Here is a 19146-nt window from a genome sequence, read left to right as displayed (position 1 = left end):
AGAAGCTGGTGTCTTTGCAGTAGCTTGTGTATGATTTCCCTTTGTTTTCAGGTGAAATCTAATCTGAGGCATGACAAAAAAGAGTGATCTAAAATAGGGTTTTCTCTTTGATCCGATCTATAAGTAATTTATCTTGAATTAGCTTTTCTGTTATTGGTACTTAATGATAAAAGCTGTGCTGATTACATGTACAAGTAAAGGCAACAGCTACATGGTGTGGTGCATAGATTAGGATGAGAAAGGATTAAAAAAATAGCACATTAGTTGCCAAAAAGTGAGGTCCTAAAGCTTAGCAGTCTCTGATCGTGCTGTTTACTGGCGAGTGTTCAGGGAAGAAAATATAACTGTTACCGTGCAGAAAATTACAAATTATCCAGTGCAAGTTTCTCACTCCAGGTCTTACTGAAGTTTTAAATTCTTTAATTCAACTGATATGGGACTGTAACAGATGTGATCTTATGAGATGTTCCCAGTATTAGAGGCAGAAGGAATAAATTGGCTGTCAGGATATGTACAGGAAGACCGAGAGAATGCATTGCATTTCAATTATCTAGTTAAAGCAAAGGGCATTTTGAAAGAAGAGTTTTTTCATTAAAGAGTTGAGGAGAACTTATATGCAGGAGCAGCGCACACAGATTGAACAAAAAGGGAGGGTATAGATTGCCTCACCAAGAGCAACAACCTCAGTCATGAGACCCTTCTCCTCTTAAAATTAATTCTGAAGCAAAATGGTGTCTGGTCCATTTGGGCAGAGCCATCCCTCACCTGCACACTGCCTCCTCTTCATCTTTTAGGGTGGGACACAGTCTGGGAAATGATTTCCCTCCCTTCTCAGGGTAATTTCTGCTGTGGAATAGAGATTTGTATTAGCTGATTGGCTTTGCCACAGCCAAAGGAAACAGGAGAATAATAATAATCATGGAGATGAGTCTAGATGTGTGAGGGGGAGGTGGGCATGGGGGGAATTGCTGGGGCACCCAAGTGCCTTTGAAAAGCTCCCCGTATAAGCACCTGCAGGAAATTGTTACATATTAAAAGCATACGCTAGTTTTTTTAAAAGTGACTAGCGATTTCAGCAGACTAAATTTTTGGGTGCCCAAGTTGACACACCTTTGAGGAGCCTGATTTTCAGGGAGTGCAAAGGGGCTATGCCGGGGCTCGACCCTCTCCGGGGCGGCGGGGAGCCACACCGGCTCGCTACACGCAGTTAACTTTGGGGAATTTGTCCAGCCACCGGAGTCTCCCTCGGCAGCCCTTGCGGTAACTGGAATGAGCACCGTAGGTCTCGGCCCTGAGTCAGGGCGGAGCACCAAATAGTCAGTAGCTCAGGCCCTCAGGCAGGGGCTGAGCAACACAGCATGTTTGAATTAGCCCAGGCCTCCAAGGACCTGGAAGAGGGGGAGACTGCCACCCATGAGTTGGGTGGCAGGGGGGACACAGGCCCACCCACTCCACTGCGTCCCAGCCCGGAGCCCTAGCAGCAGCAAACGACCCGCTGCTGGGTCAGTGGGGATCTTGACCACAACACACTGACATGGGTTCTGGCAGAGTTACAGCCAGACTAGGGTTGCTGTCCCCAGGCTACTTCCTAACTCTCCTCCTTCTGGTGCCTGGCTCCCGGCAGTGTTCTCTGGGGGGTCCAGCACCATGGGTTCCTCGGGGCAGCTGGCGCGGGGCCCGGCCGGCCGCTCCCCCGGGCAGCTGGCGCGGGGCCCGGCCGGCCGCTCCCCCGGGCAGCTGGCGCGGGGCCCGGCCGGCCGCTCCCCCGGGCAGCTGGCGCGGGCCCCGGCCGGCCGCTCCCCCGGGCAGCTGGCGCGGGGCCCGGCCGGCCAGTCTTGGTGTGGACCTGGGGCTGTGGGGTTTTTCCAGTCACGGGCTAGGCTGGCTACGTCGGGCCTCCCCGGTGGCTGGTCCTCTAGTGAGCTCTGTGGGCCTGCCTTTATACTTCCAGGTCATGCCTTTCTACTTCCGGGTCGCTGTCTGTCCCTCTGAGGGGCGAGCTCAGAGCTCCCTGGCTCCGCCCACTCTGGTGTCTGGAGGGGCTCAACCCTCTCCGGGGCGGCGGGGAGCCACACTGCCTCGCTACAGGGAGTGTGTGCGCTCAGCACAAAACCAGGCCTCAAATTAGGCACCCAAAACTTAAGGCTGCCAAAATTGCTAGTCACTTTTGAAAATCTTAGTCATTGTGTGTATACCAGGATTCGCTTGTCCACTGTAAATACTGTAAGAACATACTTTTCCCCACAGAATGACTGGGTTGGGAGTGAGCAGACATCATCCAAGTAGCCTGGAAAAGCAAAACCCCTAGAGCAACAGGCCACATTGTCATTGAACGGAGCTATAAACGAATCTATTGCAATGGACTTATTTCCATCATGATGTGTGTCATCGTGTCACATTGTGTGGATGTGAAGGCAACCATGAGGAAAACAACATCACATCAATAAGATGGAATTATTTTTGGCTTCCTGCATCCTGTTTCCTCCCCCTTCTGGCCTCCAGTCTTTCCGTGCCTCCTCTCCCTTTCCTGGCTATTGGGGGAGGTCTCTCCATCTCTCCCTCCCTCCCTGTGTCCTAGGTGTAGTCCTAGGGAGCCACTATTTTCATTTTGTTGTGGACCCTGCCCTCAGCCTGCTCCACAGACTTGTGGAAGAACTGAAGAGGAGCTATGATCAATCAGCCAGATGTGGGGGGCCTGAAGAGTTTCCTGAAGCTCCAGGCTGAGTATCACTTCCCTAGAGCCAGGCTCCTAACTTCCATGGATTTCACTTGAAGAATTAAATCACTGGCTATTAGGAGCCTAAGTATGTTTGAGGATCTGGGCCTTAGTCTCTCTGTGCCTCAGTTCTCCATCCGTACAATGGGGATAACAGCACAGCCCTACCTTACAGGGGTGTTGGAAAGTGCTCAGATACCACAGTGATTGGAAGCCATAGAAGAACCTAAAATAGATGGCAAACCCCATGCACCTGATAGAATGATCTTGGGGAAAGGCATTTTGCAGAGATTTCCTTCCCTTTAGTGTTTCTGGCAAGGAAGGTGGTGTTTGGGTCTGTGCTTTCAGGGCACATGAAATTCAATCTTAATTAAAGTGTATTAAAACTATTATTTTGGGCCAATGCCAAGGTGAATTCATCATGCGCCCTGGTAAGGAATTCTGTAAACAGTTTAGCTCTGTGGTTCCTTAGGTGATGTCAGATGCTTTCTCCTCCGTTTTGGCTTTCCGTTTAATTTACTATAGAAATGACAGCTCTTTAAAGCACAAAAACAGGGAGCACAACACAGCTCTGCCTCAGAGAGTTTTCACAGGGAAAATCGGCAGATTGCTTTTTACTGACCTAATGCATTGATTTCTGGCTGCAGCTGCCACGCAGCCATTAGGCCCTGGAGTTAATCAGTCTTGATTTTTATTGTCAGTCAGTTCCCATGTTCATAATGCTGAATAATATCAATGCTACTTGCTGCAGTTTTATTTATAGCCACATTCACTGCAGTTGCATAAGATCTGCTGAATTGCCTTGTAAGTGACATGGGAAGTTTAGACTCCAGACCAAGCAAGTAATAAATGTGGTAACAGGGAATTATTATTATTATTTATTATTTATTATCCACACACACAAAAACTATGTTAAAAGAGCATTCTTTTGTCAAGCACTCAAATATTAGGACATGCCAGAATTAAGGCTGCTTCTGCAATCTCAGTTCAGCCCCCTTGTGCAGAGGCATTGTGATACGTAATGTCGCATACTTATCATCACATGCTGTTTTTTTCTGTAGGACCCCTGCCTCATTCAATGCACCAGGATGGATGGTACTCAATCAATGAGCATCTATTCAATATTTTGCCTAGCACGTTGGGGTCCTGGCCTATGACGGGGGCTCATAGGTGCTGCCATAATACAAATAAATAATAATAATAAAAATGTCAACGTGTGTTTCCTGAACTGTTTAAAGGCTCCCACCGTTATTCATTCTAGTCTGATACCACACTCATCACTGCAAGATCTGAGCACTTTCCAGGGATGCATTAAGTGACATGACTAACATCTGTTTCATGTGGTTCTTTTCTTCTTCTCCCCAGGGGAAAAATTGCGTGTGTACTTTTAAAAATATTATTTATACGTGCTGTAGTTAAGGGAACTGCAACTTGTACCCGGAGAAGAAAGTAGTGTTATGTCTTGGTGTTTCTTAGATCCTGTGGGCATTTGTTCTACCTGTGGTACTTATCTGACCCCAACTACCTGAGTGTTTCACTCTCGTTCATGTATTTATTCTCACAGCACACCTGTGAGGTAGGGCAGTGCTACTGTCCCCATTGTACAGATGAGGTAAGCTAACTTGCCAAGAGAATACAGGAAGTCTGTGGCAGAGCAGGGACTTGAATGCAGGTCTCCCAAATCCTAGTCTGGTGTGCTAACCACTGAACCATCCTTCCTTTCTTGGGCCATAATTTTGGACTGGTCCTGGTGAAAGTGTGGTCTCCTGCACAGGCAAGCTGTGCCTTTGCTGTACCCAGTTCCTTTATATCCATATGCATATATTTCCACATTTTTCTTACAGTCACATTCTGCAAAGGTACTATTCAAATCTTGCTGTGCTTGCAAGATATGACTTTGGAGAATGGCTCTCTCAAACCAGTGGCTGTTGTAGCAAGAAGGCCTTTGAAAATAAATTTCATTCCATTTTTAATTGACTGAATTTGTTGGAGAGCAGCCTGTCCTTGTGTTAGAGGATGCAAGTTGTGGGATTCCCTCATGTTATGATGCCAGTAGGTTGCTTGATATAATTCCCATAACTCTGACTGCAATATATGGTAATGAAACTTGATGTCATGCCGGCAAAGGATATCCCTCTCTCAGGGGGCCTGATTCAGGTCAGAGATGGGGCCTCAATTAGTCAGAACCTCCATAGCTGTGTAAGATAGGAAGGTCCCTCATCCTGTGTGGGCCAACAGCCAGCGAGGCAGTTAGCCCTTGGATTGAGCCCTTCCAAAGAACTGTTTTAAAATATCTGATATTTTAATTTCAGAAAAGACATTCAGCTCAGTTAGATGTCTTTAAAGAGTACAAGTTTCCTGTTTCTCCAACTTATTGTAGCAGGTCATTTGGAGGAATCTTCAGGAAGGTTTCTTTTCGAACATCAGTCTAGTGGGAGACAAATGCTGCTACGCGTGGCTGATTTCTGCCATTTTGACAATAACTGGAAAAGTGAGAATGGGCAGCTTTGTTAATAACATTTTTAACTGTATTGACTAAGGGTAAAAATTTCAGAAGCACCTAAATGTCTGAGAAGCTTTTGAAAATCGTATCCCAAGACAGCTGTTAGTCGTGTTGCTTAATGAACACCTGGAACGTGCTCTGATACTTCAGTGACGAGCACAGTATACAAACCTATGTAGAATAGAATCCACTCTTATGCCATCTGGCTGTAACAATGAATGGTTTCCCTGATCCAAGTTGGCAACTCTGTCCCGGTCAAGTTGAATTCTAGTGGTGTCAAGCAGTCAGTCACAGCATCCAATCATGCAAAGAATGAGAACAGAGGGAATTCACTGTTGACTAGCAGCAGGAAGCAGCACAAAATGCTAGTTGTTAGCAATATTTTTGACTCTCCTGCAATTTTAAATATAAGCTTCCTTGCTTCCTTGGGTGCAGGCTGTAGCTGGCTCTGATAGAATAGCTGGTGAAGGAAACCCGTTCGGAAGACGTGTTATCCACACTGGTATATAGCTGGCATGTTGCTTGCTGGAGTTTCTTTCGGTATAGAACAAAATATCTCGGTCCATTAACTTTTAGTGCTGATTGTGTCACAGGGGGCTGAGGGATGCAGAGGTTATAAATTGCTGTAATTAGATACTCATTTGTTTTGTCTATTGCTTGAAAACATGCAAACACTACAGCATGTTAGAAAGTTCCCTGAGATTGCCAGAATAACATTTGTAAATGCATTCTGCAACCCAATATTAACTATTCTTCCCCTCTGGGGATGATCTTGCTGGGCTGCCATGTACAGAGCTTCCCTTCAATGGGAGTTTATTTATGTACAACTTGTATTACAGTAGGGCCTAATGGCCCCAGTCAAGAATTGGGATCCCATTGTGCTAAGTACTGTAAAAACAAGTGAAAAAAAATCCCCAGTCTCTGCCCTCAACAACTCCTGATCTTGGCTCATGACAAGATGCACAGCTGGTGCCTTTTGGTACTGTAATAATATACGAAATATACTGTAATGTACTATAGGAAGAATTGGTGTGAGTGGCTGGAGATCAGAAGGATTTGCCAAGGGAAGATGCAGTTTGCATTCTGAGCCTAAATGATAGGCGGGGTAAGAGAAAGAAGGAGTTGAATGTAGAGTTTGTGCTGCAAGTGCAAAAAGAGTATTTTCCATCTAGGCTGGAAACAGAACAAAAAGGACTCAGTCTTGTTTCAACTGAGTGATCCCACAGAATTCACATATACTTATTTTAAACCAGTGTGACTCCAATTAAATCAGTGGAGTTGTTCCTGATTGACACCAGTGCAGGTGAGGGGAGGATCTGGTCTAGTGGTATAAATAAATATTACTCATGTGATTTTTGGGGAAAGTCCTATGGAATTTGATAGTGATGAAATATGATAGGCTTCTATAAAAACTGAATGCAGTAGGGTTTATAGATGTTTTTCTAGAAATGTATAGCTTTTAATAGAAAATTTTATCCTTTCTGTATAATTTTAAGCTATTCTATACAATTTAACAGAACATTCTGTCCCTGTTATGGAATTCCATGGATTAGTTTAAAAATTCTCTTAGAATGTTTTCATTTTCTAGTAAAACCTATGGGATTTTTCCATAAGAGTAAAGGTTGTAGGATGGTTGGCTACATTTCAACATGTGGGTCAGATTCTGCCATCAGACACAGGCACTTAGCACTTGTGGATTTCAGTGAACGCTTCATGCATCCATCCAAGGACAGAATTTGGACCTTAACGAATCAATTACTTTAGTCCGCTTCACACAAAAAAACCCAGTTATCCCCAAGATTAGACTGAGTTAAATTACAGCTTTTCTGCTCTTACATAAGAGCAGTTTGGAGTCTGGAGAGTGACTCTGAACTGCTTCTCTCAGATTATTTCCCCCTCCATTGCATAAAATTCGATCACAGCTAAAAGGCATGAAAAGTGAGCTCAGTGTGTGTTGTTTAAAACTGTTTGAAGAAATCTGCTTTTTGTGGATGTAAATGTTTAGGACACCCAGAAATGATTTATTTACTAGCTTTCAAAAGGCTGAATTACCCTTATCCATCACTGTATAAACTCTGTGCTGCTACTATCATTGAAAATATTTAAGAACTCCACAGGTAGGCTGAGGGCCCTTTTATCCATGAAATACAGCAGATTTACTGCATTACTCATCCAGAGACTACACATCAAAGGGGATTCCTGGGGGTAGGAAATGCCCATTCCTCCATTTTCTTTGTCTTTACAGCTACCAACAGTCACTCACAATTTTGCACGCTTTGGTTTAGGGCTGGTCTACACTGCCAAGTTTTTTCACCAAACGGCAGCTGTTGGTGATGAAACAAAGCCACTTTTTGTGACAAACCTCCTCAGCTGCAAATGGCAGCGCTTTAATAAAACCACCTCGAGGAAAGGGATCCGGCTTACTGGACAAAGGTTTTATCACCAGAGTACCAGTGTAAACACCTTGCTTGCTTTTCTTGCTGTAATTGGCCTCTGGAGGTGTCCCACAATGCCTGAAGTGACCGCCCTGCTCAGTGTTTTGAACTCAGCGGCCCTGCAGGCCTGCGCCCCGTCCCTTTCAAAGCTCGGTTCTGACAGCCACCGTGCTGTGCTGCTCTGCTCCGGGAACCAAAGACCAAATCATTCACCTGGAATGCTCCTGCTGTTTCCCATACTAGGAACTGAGAGGCAGGCAGGGGTGGATGTCTGTGTGTGTGTGTGTGTGTGTGTGTGTGAGAGAGAGAGAGAGAGAGAGGGAGAGAGAGAGAGAGTCTGTGCTGTGCAGAGCCAGGGAGGGAGGTGGGGGCTGATGTCCCCCTTCCCCTGCCTCAGGACTGGTTGCTTCTGGCACTGTCTGAACTTACCAGACAGTGTGCCAACACACTCACTCTCCCCCAACACACACTGTCTGTCTCCCCCCCACTTCCTGTCACACACTCTCCCCTGCTATGCCCCACACTTCAGTTGAAAAGTGGCTGGCAATCTATTAGGATGCCCATGGAACAATGGGATTGAGAAACCTGCATCAGGTGACGCTGTACCTGCCCCAGGAGGCATTGTAAACCCTTCCCAAAGCACCCTGAGGCCAGTTGCACAGTGGGATAACTACCCACAGTGCACTGCTCTCTTGTCAATGCAAGAGCTGCTGGTGTGGATGTGCTCCAGTGACACAAGGAGCGCAGTGTGGACATGCAACAGCGGTTTAATTAAAGCACTTTAATAAAAGTGGTCTAACTTTGGGCGAAAAAGCTTGGCACTGTAGACATAGCCTTTGTCTATGATTCCCTCTTAATCTGACACATGGTGTTTGCGCCGGTTCTCTTGGTTGAGTTGCAAACGGGATCTGGAGTGAAACCAGAGAGACAATTTGATGGATGCCTGCAAAAGCCGAGTGAAAGAGAAGCTTGTTAGTTTGTTTCTCTTTTTAAGGCATCACTGGCAGCTGTAGGTTGGGAGTTTCAAAATTGCTGAGCGTTGGACACCCTCACTCCTGCTAAACCAATGGGAGCAGAGTTAGGCCAATGGGAGATTTACCACGAGCTTCAAAGAAAGCAGAGTTAAGCCAGTGTTGAGAGCTATTGAAAATCCAATCCATACTGCTGCCTAGAAACAAATTGTAAGGTAGTGATGAATGGGGCTTCAGCAAGGTTTGGGGTTTCTGACAAGAGATGAGCCCAAGCCAAAATCCCATGATTTAAATATGCCTGTGCTTCAGGGAAGTTCAGATCTGAACCTCAACCTCATACCTGTGGGCCATTTCTGTTTAGGGTAGCACGACAGTGTGCATGTAATAGCATCGTCCGCAAGATAAAATATCTTGCATCGAATTTTTTTCCTCCAGAGATAACAAGAACTGGAAAAAACAGCAAGCCATAATCTTCTGTAGGTCATTTCATTTCAAATCTAGTGTGCAGCTCAGTATATGAAGTGGTTTTACTTGTAGGGTATAGGTCATAAGCATGGAAAAGAAAGTCCACCCATGGGTCAAGAAGACTGTGAAATAGTTCCTCGTAAAGCTTGTATGTATGTGAGAATATGTCACAATTAACGAACTTACCAATGCAGTGCTAAGTAGCATGCCCTTTATACTTACACAAATGCCGTATTTATACCAACCCTAAATATTCCAAAATCACGAACCAAACTCCCAACCCCCGAAATCAGAAGATTGACTTAAAAATCATTAGGTTTTAAAAATAATACATTTGGGCGGGGGGGTTAATTTGCCATCTGGTTTTTTGAGAATTCAGGGGTCACGTTTTCAAGCTTTTCTCCACAATCACGAGGGCTAGAAACGTTTTGAATGAAAGTTGAAAATCTGACATTAACACTCGACTCCAGGAGCTCTGGCTTTACGTAAAACACCAGATATCGCAATACCTGTGATAAAATGTGACTTTAGTCAAAGACTTTTTTTTGTAAAGGGTAGATGAACACATAGAGTATGTCCACGCAGCAAGCAGAAGCCTGTGGCAGCCAGTCTCAAAGCCTGGGTCTACAGATTCGGGCTCACACTGTGGTGCTAAAAGTAGTTACCGTGTAGACATTTGGGCTCAGGCTGGGGGTTGGGCTCTGAAGCCTAGGAAGGCGGGTGTGCATCAGAGCCCGAACTCCAGACTGAGCCTGAACACCCTACCCATTTTAGCACCGTATCACAAGCCTCGTGAGCATGAGGCTGTCAACTTGGGCTTTGAGCCTCACTGCTGCGGAATGCTGCTAGCTGTGTAAACACACCTTTCGGGGCTCATTATCAGCCCAGTGTGTCTGTATTTAGGGATGTGCACTGCTGACTGGGCATTGACTGTCTGATTGGCGGCACCGCACAGCAGGACTGGCAGGCTCCCCTCTGCGGCATGTTCCCTCTCCGGGTCCTACACATAGGGGCAACCAGGGTGCTCCGCACGCTGCCCCAGACCCAAATGCTGCCCCTGCAGCTCCATTGACTGGGAACCGTGGCCAATGGGAGCTGTGGGGGCGGTGCTTGCAGATGGGGCAGCATGCAGAACCACCTGGCCGCACCTCTGCTTAGGAGCCGTAGAGAGGACATGTTGCTGCTTCCAGGAGCTGCCTGAGGTAAGCACAGCCCAGAGCCTGCACCACTGAGCACCCCCCCACCTGCACTGCACCCCCCTTCTCCAGCGCTGATCCCCCTCCCACCCTCTGAACCCCTCAATCCCAACCCAGAGCACCCTCCTGCACCCCAAACCCTTCATCCCCAGCCCCACCCCAGAGCCTGCATCCCCAGCTGGAGCCCTCACCCCCTCTCGTACCCCAGCCCCCTGAGCCAGCCTGGTGAAAATGAGCAAGTGAGTGAGGGTGAGGAGAGTGGGGGGACGGGACCTCGGAGAAGGGGCAGGACATGGGCGGGCCGTGGAGGAGGGGCAGGGCAAGGGTGTTTGGTTTTGTGCGAATAGAAACTTGGCAACCCTACAGCTGAGAGAAAGGCAGACTGCTGACGCACATTAGTCTTAGCAGCTGGGCAAATTGGCCATAACGGGTCTGATCCAATGCCAAATGAAGTCAAGGCCCATAGTTGTGAGATGTACAATGGTTGCTGACTCTTATGATTTTATTGTGAGTCTCGTGATATTTGGAGGTTTTTCTTAAAGCCATAGCTGCTGGATTCATGTGATTCAGGGAGAGTCTACACTATAGCTGGGAGGGTGCTTCGCATACTAAAAATAGCATACTAAAAATAGCAGTGCAGCCGTGGTGGCTCAGGCTAGCCATCCAAGTACGTTCCCAGGGGTATTGTACTGCGGGCAGCTAGCCCGAGCCACCATCCATGTTACCTTGGCCACATTGCTATTTTCAGCACACTAGCTCAAGCAAAGCTAGCGCATTTCTGTCTACCCATGCAGGGAAGCACCCTCCCAGCTATTGTGTAGACATACCCTTTTGTGAGAATCTGTTTTCATTAAAAAAAAAGAAATATATAAATAAGATATAGAAATAAAAAGACATAATAGAAACAACATATGCCTATGGAATGACATAAGTTAAAATGGATTTGTAGGGGAGGAAAGACTTTAAAGAGTTGGAGTGTAGGCAAAGGAGAAAAGACAGGTTTTCAGGTAGATGAGACTGGTAGAAAAGAGATGAAACTGCAGAGGAGAAGGCTCTTGCACAAACAGTGGTGAGACTGCAGGAAGAGACGGGAGGGAGGGAGGTGATAGTACTAAAGCAAATGGACCAGTGACAGAACGAGGGAAAGATTAAAGTTGGAGCAAGTTCAAGAAGAATCTTTATAAACAACAAGGGCTATTTGGAAATGGGCTCTGAGCTGAATGGGAAGCCAGTGAAGGACTTCGAAGGTTTGCTTCTTATTATATGTTAGAAGGAACCTCAGCAAAGAGACAAAGGGAGAAAAATAACACAGAATAAAGAGTAGCTTAATGTAAAATATATGATTTTTTTTTAAAAGTCCAGCCAAGAGAACAAATTAGTCCCTCTGTGCTTGCCTGGCTAGATAACACAAAGAAGAACTAACGCTATTTCTTTCTTTACCTGCTTTAAACCAGCACCCATGGGAGCCATGCCCCAAAGTGGGAGATTTTTCATAAGCACCCAAAGTGTTATAGGAGCCACGCACTGAGGGGGGAGATTTACAGAAGCAATGAGACTTGTGCTTCTAACTCGCTTGGGTGCTTTTGAAAATCTCCTCCCTTCCGTGTTATAAAGGGAATTTAGTCTGAAAGACTTCCAAAAGTTGTGTTTTGTTTTTTTAAATGAAAAAGTAATGACAAGTCGGCATGGCAAGGGGCAGGAATAAATTTTTTATTTACTTTTACTTTTTACACAAAGATGGGGGGAAAGTGAATGCATTCTTCACTAAACTCTAGTTTATAAAAAGGATTTCCCAGTTCATCTGCTTCGTCAGGACCTGAATCCAGTGAGGCGGGATTGTGGTCTTGAGCATGAATTGTCTCTTTAGTCTCTGCTTATCACAAGACAGAAATGACTTTAATGGGGAACAGTTGCACTTGTGTCAGCAATAATGCAGCATTTGCTGCTTCTATATGAGTGAAATGGGCAAGTTTTTGACAGTAGAATGCTCAAATGCATGTTTCAGCAATTTCTCAAATGGAGAATTAGCTTCCCATCTTCGCTTTAAAATATCTTTTATTTTAATTAACACAAATGCTGTTTTATCAACCACGTACATTGCTTAAGTGATGCTTAAGAGTGTGGACTCCCATCAAGTTCTAGAAGAATAAGTGGAAAAGGGAGAGCATTTAAAGAGAAACCAGTGCTTAAAAAAGAGATGGTTCATATTTACAGAGTAAGCTTGACTCTGTTCATTACGAGGACTGCATACCAGGAAAACTCCCAAACTCAGATGCAGACTAAGGAACTAATGCCAAGCTCATCACTCCACAGTTAGGAAAAATTAGCTACTATGTATGTGTGTGTGCCTCCTCAGTAGCTGCTAATTTTATAACCGTGGGGCCTGATCCTACACTCCTCTACATAAGTGTAACTCTATGGAAAACAGTGACACTATTCCTGATTTACACTGGTGTAAGCAAGAGGACAATCAGGCTGTGAAATGAGTAATGGATCCTATGCATGGTAAATATCATCTCCAACATTAAAATGTGCAGTCCTCTCAACCCAGCAGGCTTTAAGGTCCTGTGAATTGCCTCTTTGTTTTAAAACGCAATATCTTTGAGAGTAATTACATGAGAGGATTATAAAGCACCTATCTGTAAATTTTGCACAGGCAGATTCCTTACAAGATTATGTAGCAAGTACAGTTTGTGAAAGAAAAGCAGACCCCGTAGATGACAACGGTTTCACCAACATGAATTAAACACATTCGTAACACAAAAGAGGAGTTTGGTGTTTTTAAGGGCTGTTGGATGGAATGTTGAAAGATGATCCAAGCATGCTGATAGAGAGATGTACAGAATGCCCTGGACATGCCTGTTGGGACTGCTTGGCGTGTGTAAAAAACGAACAGCCCATTACTTTCTTTCTTCATACGTGTATTGATCTCAGTACAGTGCAAAGCATTTCTTGGGGACTGATGCTTAGCAAGGGCTAATGGTCCTCTGGCTGGACTTCAGGCCATCAGCTTTTCCAAGCCAACCTTGAGCAGACAGCCCGACATCTCCATTGCTATTGTCTACAGTAGGTGCATGGGAGGGCGGGGTAGGGCATTGCAATACAAACTGGCATGCAAATAGCATTAAACAGTTGAAGTGTTTGCTGTTTGGTCAGTGAGATTATCTAAATATCCCCTTCCCTTCTCTTTCTTTCCCCCTCCCCGCCTCCCCTCTCTTCTCCCATTTACTGTCAGGAAGGGCCACTTCTGAAGGGCCAATTCAGCACAGCCTGGCACCGACAGAGACTAACAACAACAGCAGCTACAACAGTGAGTGGATTTAAAATCAAGGAACCGTTTGAAAGATGTGACTTTGTGTACATGGAACGTGCAGTAACTGTACTGAGGACTGGGGATGTGTTTGTACTCAGCAGAAGTCCTCTGCCTGGGCCATCCTCAGAGCTTCTGACACCCCCTCACCCCCGATCCCCAAAGCAAGGTCCATTACAGGAGCCATGGGAGATCTGACCTGAGAGCCAGTAGCTGGGAATGTCACTAACGAAATGAGTTTTAGAAATTCCCTGAATTTCGGAGAAACTTATTGCAGTGCTGGATATAGGCATATTAATGATGTAAGCAAGCCCAGGAAACCAGAGGCCAGAAGCCAGACACAGACTGAGCTATCAGGCAAACAGTCATTTGCTCATTCCCTGGCATGCTCCAGTGGACTGGTGCCCATCCTAGTTTGGTGCTGAGTAGGAGCATTGATCTATGTTACATTAGCTCTGCCTGATCTATTCTTAGAGCAGCAGAGATCCGGCCTGCTGGCTTGCGGCAATTCAGCTGCTGTCAGCCTGGGCCTCTCCACTCCTCCCTGTGCTCCCCAGCATGGGAGGGAAAAGGAGCATTGACTCTTCAGCTGTAACACCCCCCACCCAGTCACTCAGGATCCTGAAAAAAGGAGGACTTGTGGCACCTTAGAGACTAACACATTTATTTGAGCATAAGCTTTCGTGAGCTACAGCTCACTTCATCGGATGCATAAGCTCACAAAAGCTTATGCTCAAATAAATGTGTTAGTCTCTAAGGTGCCACGAGTACTCCTTTCCTTTTTGCGGATACAGACTAACACGGCTGCTACTCTGAAACCTGTCAGGATCCTGAGTTTGAACAGCCCTCTTCCCTGCCCTGGCAGTGGGGAAAGAGCTCTGGAAGGGAAAGATAAGAATGTACGACCCTTCTACAAGGTCCAGGGGAGAAACAGCTCCCCTTTCTGTTCCCCGTAGAGGAGTGAACAACAGACTTCTGCTGGCTCCCTTCCCGGCTGGGGATGCTACTGAGACCTCAGCCCCAGCATCGTTCGGCAGGTGGATTGGGCTGGTGTGGGGGATGGAAGGAGTTAGCTGATTGGAGGAGGAGAAGGGCAAGGATGGGGTGGTGAGAGCGGGGAGATAGTCTAAGTGAAGTGTGCACATGCACAGACTGAAGGAGACTATGGAGCAGAATGGGGAGTAATGAGTGAATTGGGGAAGGGGGCATGACAGGTGGAGAGTAGTGAATGGATTTGGGGCTCATAGGCATAAGAGACTTGAGACACATTCCAAGGTGATGGAAGTGATGCCAAGAACATGCTATGGGTAAGCTGGCCATCAGAAAACCTGGAATCCTAGCTCCCTATTGTGAAATGGTCCCTCCCATGGCAGAAAGGGAGAGATCCCTGACCTCAGCCTGTCACCAGTTCAGGACTCACCACAGGTACAATATAATTTCTAGCGCCTTATACTGCCTATTGCACTGTGTGTTTATGAAAATCTAATGTTCCCCTCTAGGGCAGAGGAAAAATACAGCCTTAGTGATGGGGTTGCCTCTCTTTTACGAAAGGAAACTCTGTTGTCCTCAGCATAGTTCTAACATTTTCCATGTGTTAGATAGATACTGCACACTTAGTACATTATGGACATAGTTTGCTAGAGTGATATTTGTTAAATTTTTGCTCATGAACCATAAATAAAACTGAAATAATGTTATAATGGCCTAAACCGAAATCTGATCGTATTATGCTGCATGGTGAACAATGGGAGAGTTACAGCACAAAACCAATAGCTCACTGCTCTTTGATTGTAAAAATGAGAATTGTTTGTTTTCTTGCCATATTTAGCTGGTTCTTCCATGATCTGAGAGATTTGTACTGGTTTTTCCCCTGTAAATTGTTCTCTGTTAGTTTGCTCAAGTTCCACAGTACCTGTAATCTGTGATTTGCCTGTGTCAATTGTTGTTCACAAGTGTCAATATCCTGGGTAATCAAATCAGCTGTTTCGGCAGTCCTAGCCCTAATCCTGCAGTATATGGAAGTGAACTTTGAATTCAATGAGGCTACTCACATGCAAAGTTATTCATGTGCATTTGCAGAATCTGGGCCTGTGTTTGTACCACAGGGAAATGAATTTTAAAACTGAATGGTGCCCCTAGAGTATGTGTATAGGACACCTGGGGATTTAGGGCTTTTGCTGACCCTGAGCATGTCATCAGGGAAACTGGATATGATGCATACATTGTGCAATGAGGATGTATGACATTCAGCATAGTGTTTACATGTTTAGGGATCTCTTACAGGAGTGGGTGGGTGCGGTTCTGTGGCCTGCCCTGGGCAGGAGATCAGACCAGATGATCATTGATAGTCCCTCTATAAATTACTGGCTCCTCTTTAAAAAAGAAAAAAACTTGGTGATGGTATTATCACTTGTGAGGGTGCCCTGCAGAGCAATTAATTTTGTAATTAAAAGCTACTGTTTGTCTCTTGAGTGTCCCTCAGCCACTCTGTGTCTTCCACATGCTTTGCCTTTTTTAAAGTCCCATTGCCATAGTTCCTCTCTGTCTTACTTTGTCTCACTGCACAACTTTACATTTTTGATTCATGAGTACTGCACGTAATCAGATTGTAACAAATCCTGGGATTAGATCTGAAAGCTAGGAATTGTTGTTGATTGTATTATGCCTGTTATGCGGCCTCATCCAAAAGAGAAACAGCTTGAGGCTGCTTAGTGTTCTGTGAGTCTGGTGCTTGTGAAATGCAGGTGATAACTGCACTGGTTAAAGCCATGCAGTAATGCAGGCAGTTATTGTGCAGGGCTCTCAATAGAGCTGTCAATGCCCTTCAGTCCTGGTTTGCCATACCTTGGATATTCAAAACCTCGTTCTCTCCTGAGCAGACACTCCCATCTGTCAGCAAATGTATTAAACACCACACATCTGGAGACAGGGAGGAGACCACCAGACAGTACCTCCAAAAGTTATTAGTGTTTGTATTACAGTAATGCCTGCAGCCTCCAGCCGAGATCAGGGCTCCATTGCACTGTAAAGATGCATAGTGAGAGACAGTCTCTGCCCCAGAGAGCTTACAGTCTAAACAGATAGGACAAAAGGTGGGAGAAAGGAAGGGGTGTTATTCCCATGCCACAGATGAGGAGCTGAGGGTACATCTACACAGGGAAAAAAAAACCCGCAGCAGCAGGTCTCAGAGCCCAGGTCAGCTGACTTGGGCTCACTCTCTGGAGCTAAAAACAGCAGGATACCTGTTCCCCTTTGGGCTGGAGCCTGGGCTCTGAGACCAGCAAGTGGGGAGAGTCTCAGAGCCTGGGCTCCAGCCCTGCATATAATTGCCCCACCCAGATGTGGCCCACCCCTGTACTGGAGCATACCCAAAGCTTCTGGATGTGGAGTGCTTAATCTACCTAGCAACAATGACCCAGACACAACTCACTCCTACCTCCTCCCAATGAGTCTCTTAAAGAGATATTTCCCTATTAGGCACATGGGTTACAGAGTTATAGAGGAAAAGAGCATGGTGGAATGTTATGTATTAAATCAGAATTAAATCTGCGACATGCTCAGAGCAGCCAGGAAGTGAAGAAACAAGGACTGAAGGGTGGCTTAGAAGTATTGAAAAGAGCAAACAAAGCCCAATCCCCCACAAACCTCGAGCTGACACTGATCGACACTTCGGTGAGTTGTCTCAGGGGCATGGAGACTGAAGTACCCCCTCACAGAGGTCAGCGATGAGGCATATCGGTAAGAACTGGAAGAAGCTTGCACTGCCTGCCTTGTTCCTGTGCTGTGGGTGAGCGCTCAGGTTCCATGTCTGTCAACGCAGCTAAAGTTTTCACAAGCACTAATCTCACTTCATTGCATGGTCTGTAAGGGAGCGGATGCTCTCTGAGGGCTTAATGCCAGCCACACTTTGCCGCTAGAGTGTGAGGTAAGGCTGGGTTCTTTTCATGGGAAGAAGGCATGTTGTATTATTACATGATGACTTGTGACGTGGTTTTTATTGGTCTCTTTTTGTATGTTGTCAAAGGCTGAATCTGTTTGGTTTTGACGGATTTTTGATTCCCTTCTTTGAGCACTGTTTTTTATCTGTTTGTTGTGACTGGTGTTTAATCTGATAGAAGGGTTCAGCATAAATTTCTGCTTTGTATGCAGAGTTCGTAAGTATTACCCATCATTCTGGGGTCCTTGGCTGTTGTATTCAGTTCACTAAGGTCCTTATCCAAACTCCAAGTTTGTGGAAAGACTCCGATTGGTTTTAATGGGCTTTGGAGCAGATTCTAAACGGGCCAAATGAATTACTGTAATAGAATTGATGGTGTTTTCCCTACTGGTAGCTCTGACATTACCGGTTATTTATGCCCTATCAAATGGCAAACTAACGGGCAACCTGGGACGTAGCAAATTTAGGCTGCAACCAGCAAAAGATTATCAGCTTTGATACAAGAGCTGTAGAAGGAAGTCTAGTGAACTACTAGAACATAGAGTAACTTAGTTGTGTTACAGCAAGTTAGCAGTGGGCTACTGGAAGCTGATGTTTGTTACTGCAAAACTTTTATACTTATGTCTTTCTGAATGCTCTGTGGCACTAACTTGTACCTCAGGGTGCCCTGATATTTGTGGCAACCTGAAATTTTTGTCAGCATGTAAAATGGATGGAAAAATTCCAAGGTAGTGCTTTGTACTGATTTGAAGATTAAAATGTATAATGAGTTGCTCTTCACTGTAACACTTCGCTTCCTTTTTTGCCTCCATATACACACTCTTCTCCCTGCTCAAGCCACTGGCCTGCCATTTTTTTAAGATTACCTTTTCCTTCTCAACAGTCTTGAATTGGAGGATTCCCCCATCAAGTTTCCATTCTTATCTTTTTCAACACTGGTTTCATCATTCCTCAGACTTCATGTACCTTATCCAGCAGCATTAATTTTGGTTTGTATGAATTATCCTCCATACATCCCTGTGTGTAGTCAAGAAGTTTACGCATTATGTCCTGTTTAAAGATTTCTTTTTATTCCCATAAGTTTTATTCCTTTAAGTTTCCATCACTTAGGCTTTTGCAGTGTCCAGGGCTTCACTGCTTCCAAGGTCTCTGCATTCTGAAGTCCATAAGGAAAAGCCTGTGCTGGTTCACAATGCACTTGCCAGGTATTACTGTACAATTGATTATTGGTGATTGATCACTTCTTGTTAAAAATAAATCCATTTGGGACTTTTGTCTTCCACCGGCTATGAGGTGACTTTCCCTCTTCTGAACATTTGTGTTTGCAATCACCATGTCCCGTGCCAGACAAGTCTGTGGGACCGTTGCCCGCTCAGAGTTTCTGGTTCCAGTGCCATGCCCTCCATGGAATACTTCATACACAGCCTTCTCAGTGCTAACATGTGCACTTGGATTTGCTCTGAGAATTATCTTCTCATTGGGTGGTATGTTTCCAGTGAAACACAATAACCCACTGAAAAACTCACAATAACCCACAATAACCCACTGAAAAATTCGTTTACCTTTTCATCTTCTCCTAACTGTAGCGCATACCCACTTACTATATGGATTGT

General features: G+C 45.4%; 1 protein-coding gene across 9 annotated transcripts in view; it reads left to right on the top strand.

Moving 5' to 3' along the window:
* NRG1 (neuregulin 1) overlaps positions 1 to 19146 on the top strand; it is a 747298-nt gene that overhangs the window by 315592 nt on the left and 412560 nt on the right. For 7 of the 9 annotated variants that reach the window (XM_074953635.1, XM_074953647.1, XM_074953645.1 and 4 more), the window contains exon 2: positions 13522 to 13596. The exons of 1 other annotated variant lie outside the window; for it this stretch is intronic. In XM_074953635.1, coding sequence (XP_074809736.1) covers positions 13522 to 13596 — 75 coding nt within the window. The remainder of the gene's footprint in view (positions 1 to 13521; positions 13597 to 19146) is intronic. One more of the 9 variants, XM_074953646.1, reaches the window with a different exon arrangement.

Source organism: Natator depressus, chromosome 5, assembly GCF_965152275.1.
Source record: "Natator depressus isolate rNatDep1 chromosome 5, rNatDep2.hap1, whole genome shotgun sequence".
NCBI lineage: Eukaryota > Metazoa > Chordata > Testudines > Cheloniidae > Natator > Natator depressus.
Note: the sequence above shows the minus strand (reverse complement) of the source record. Positions and strands in the feature narration are given on the sequence as shown.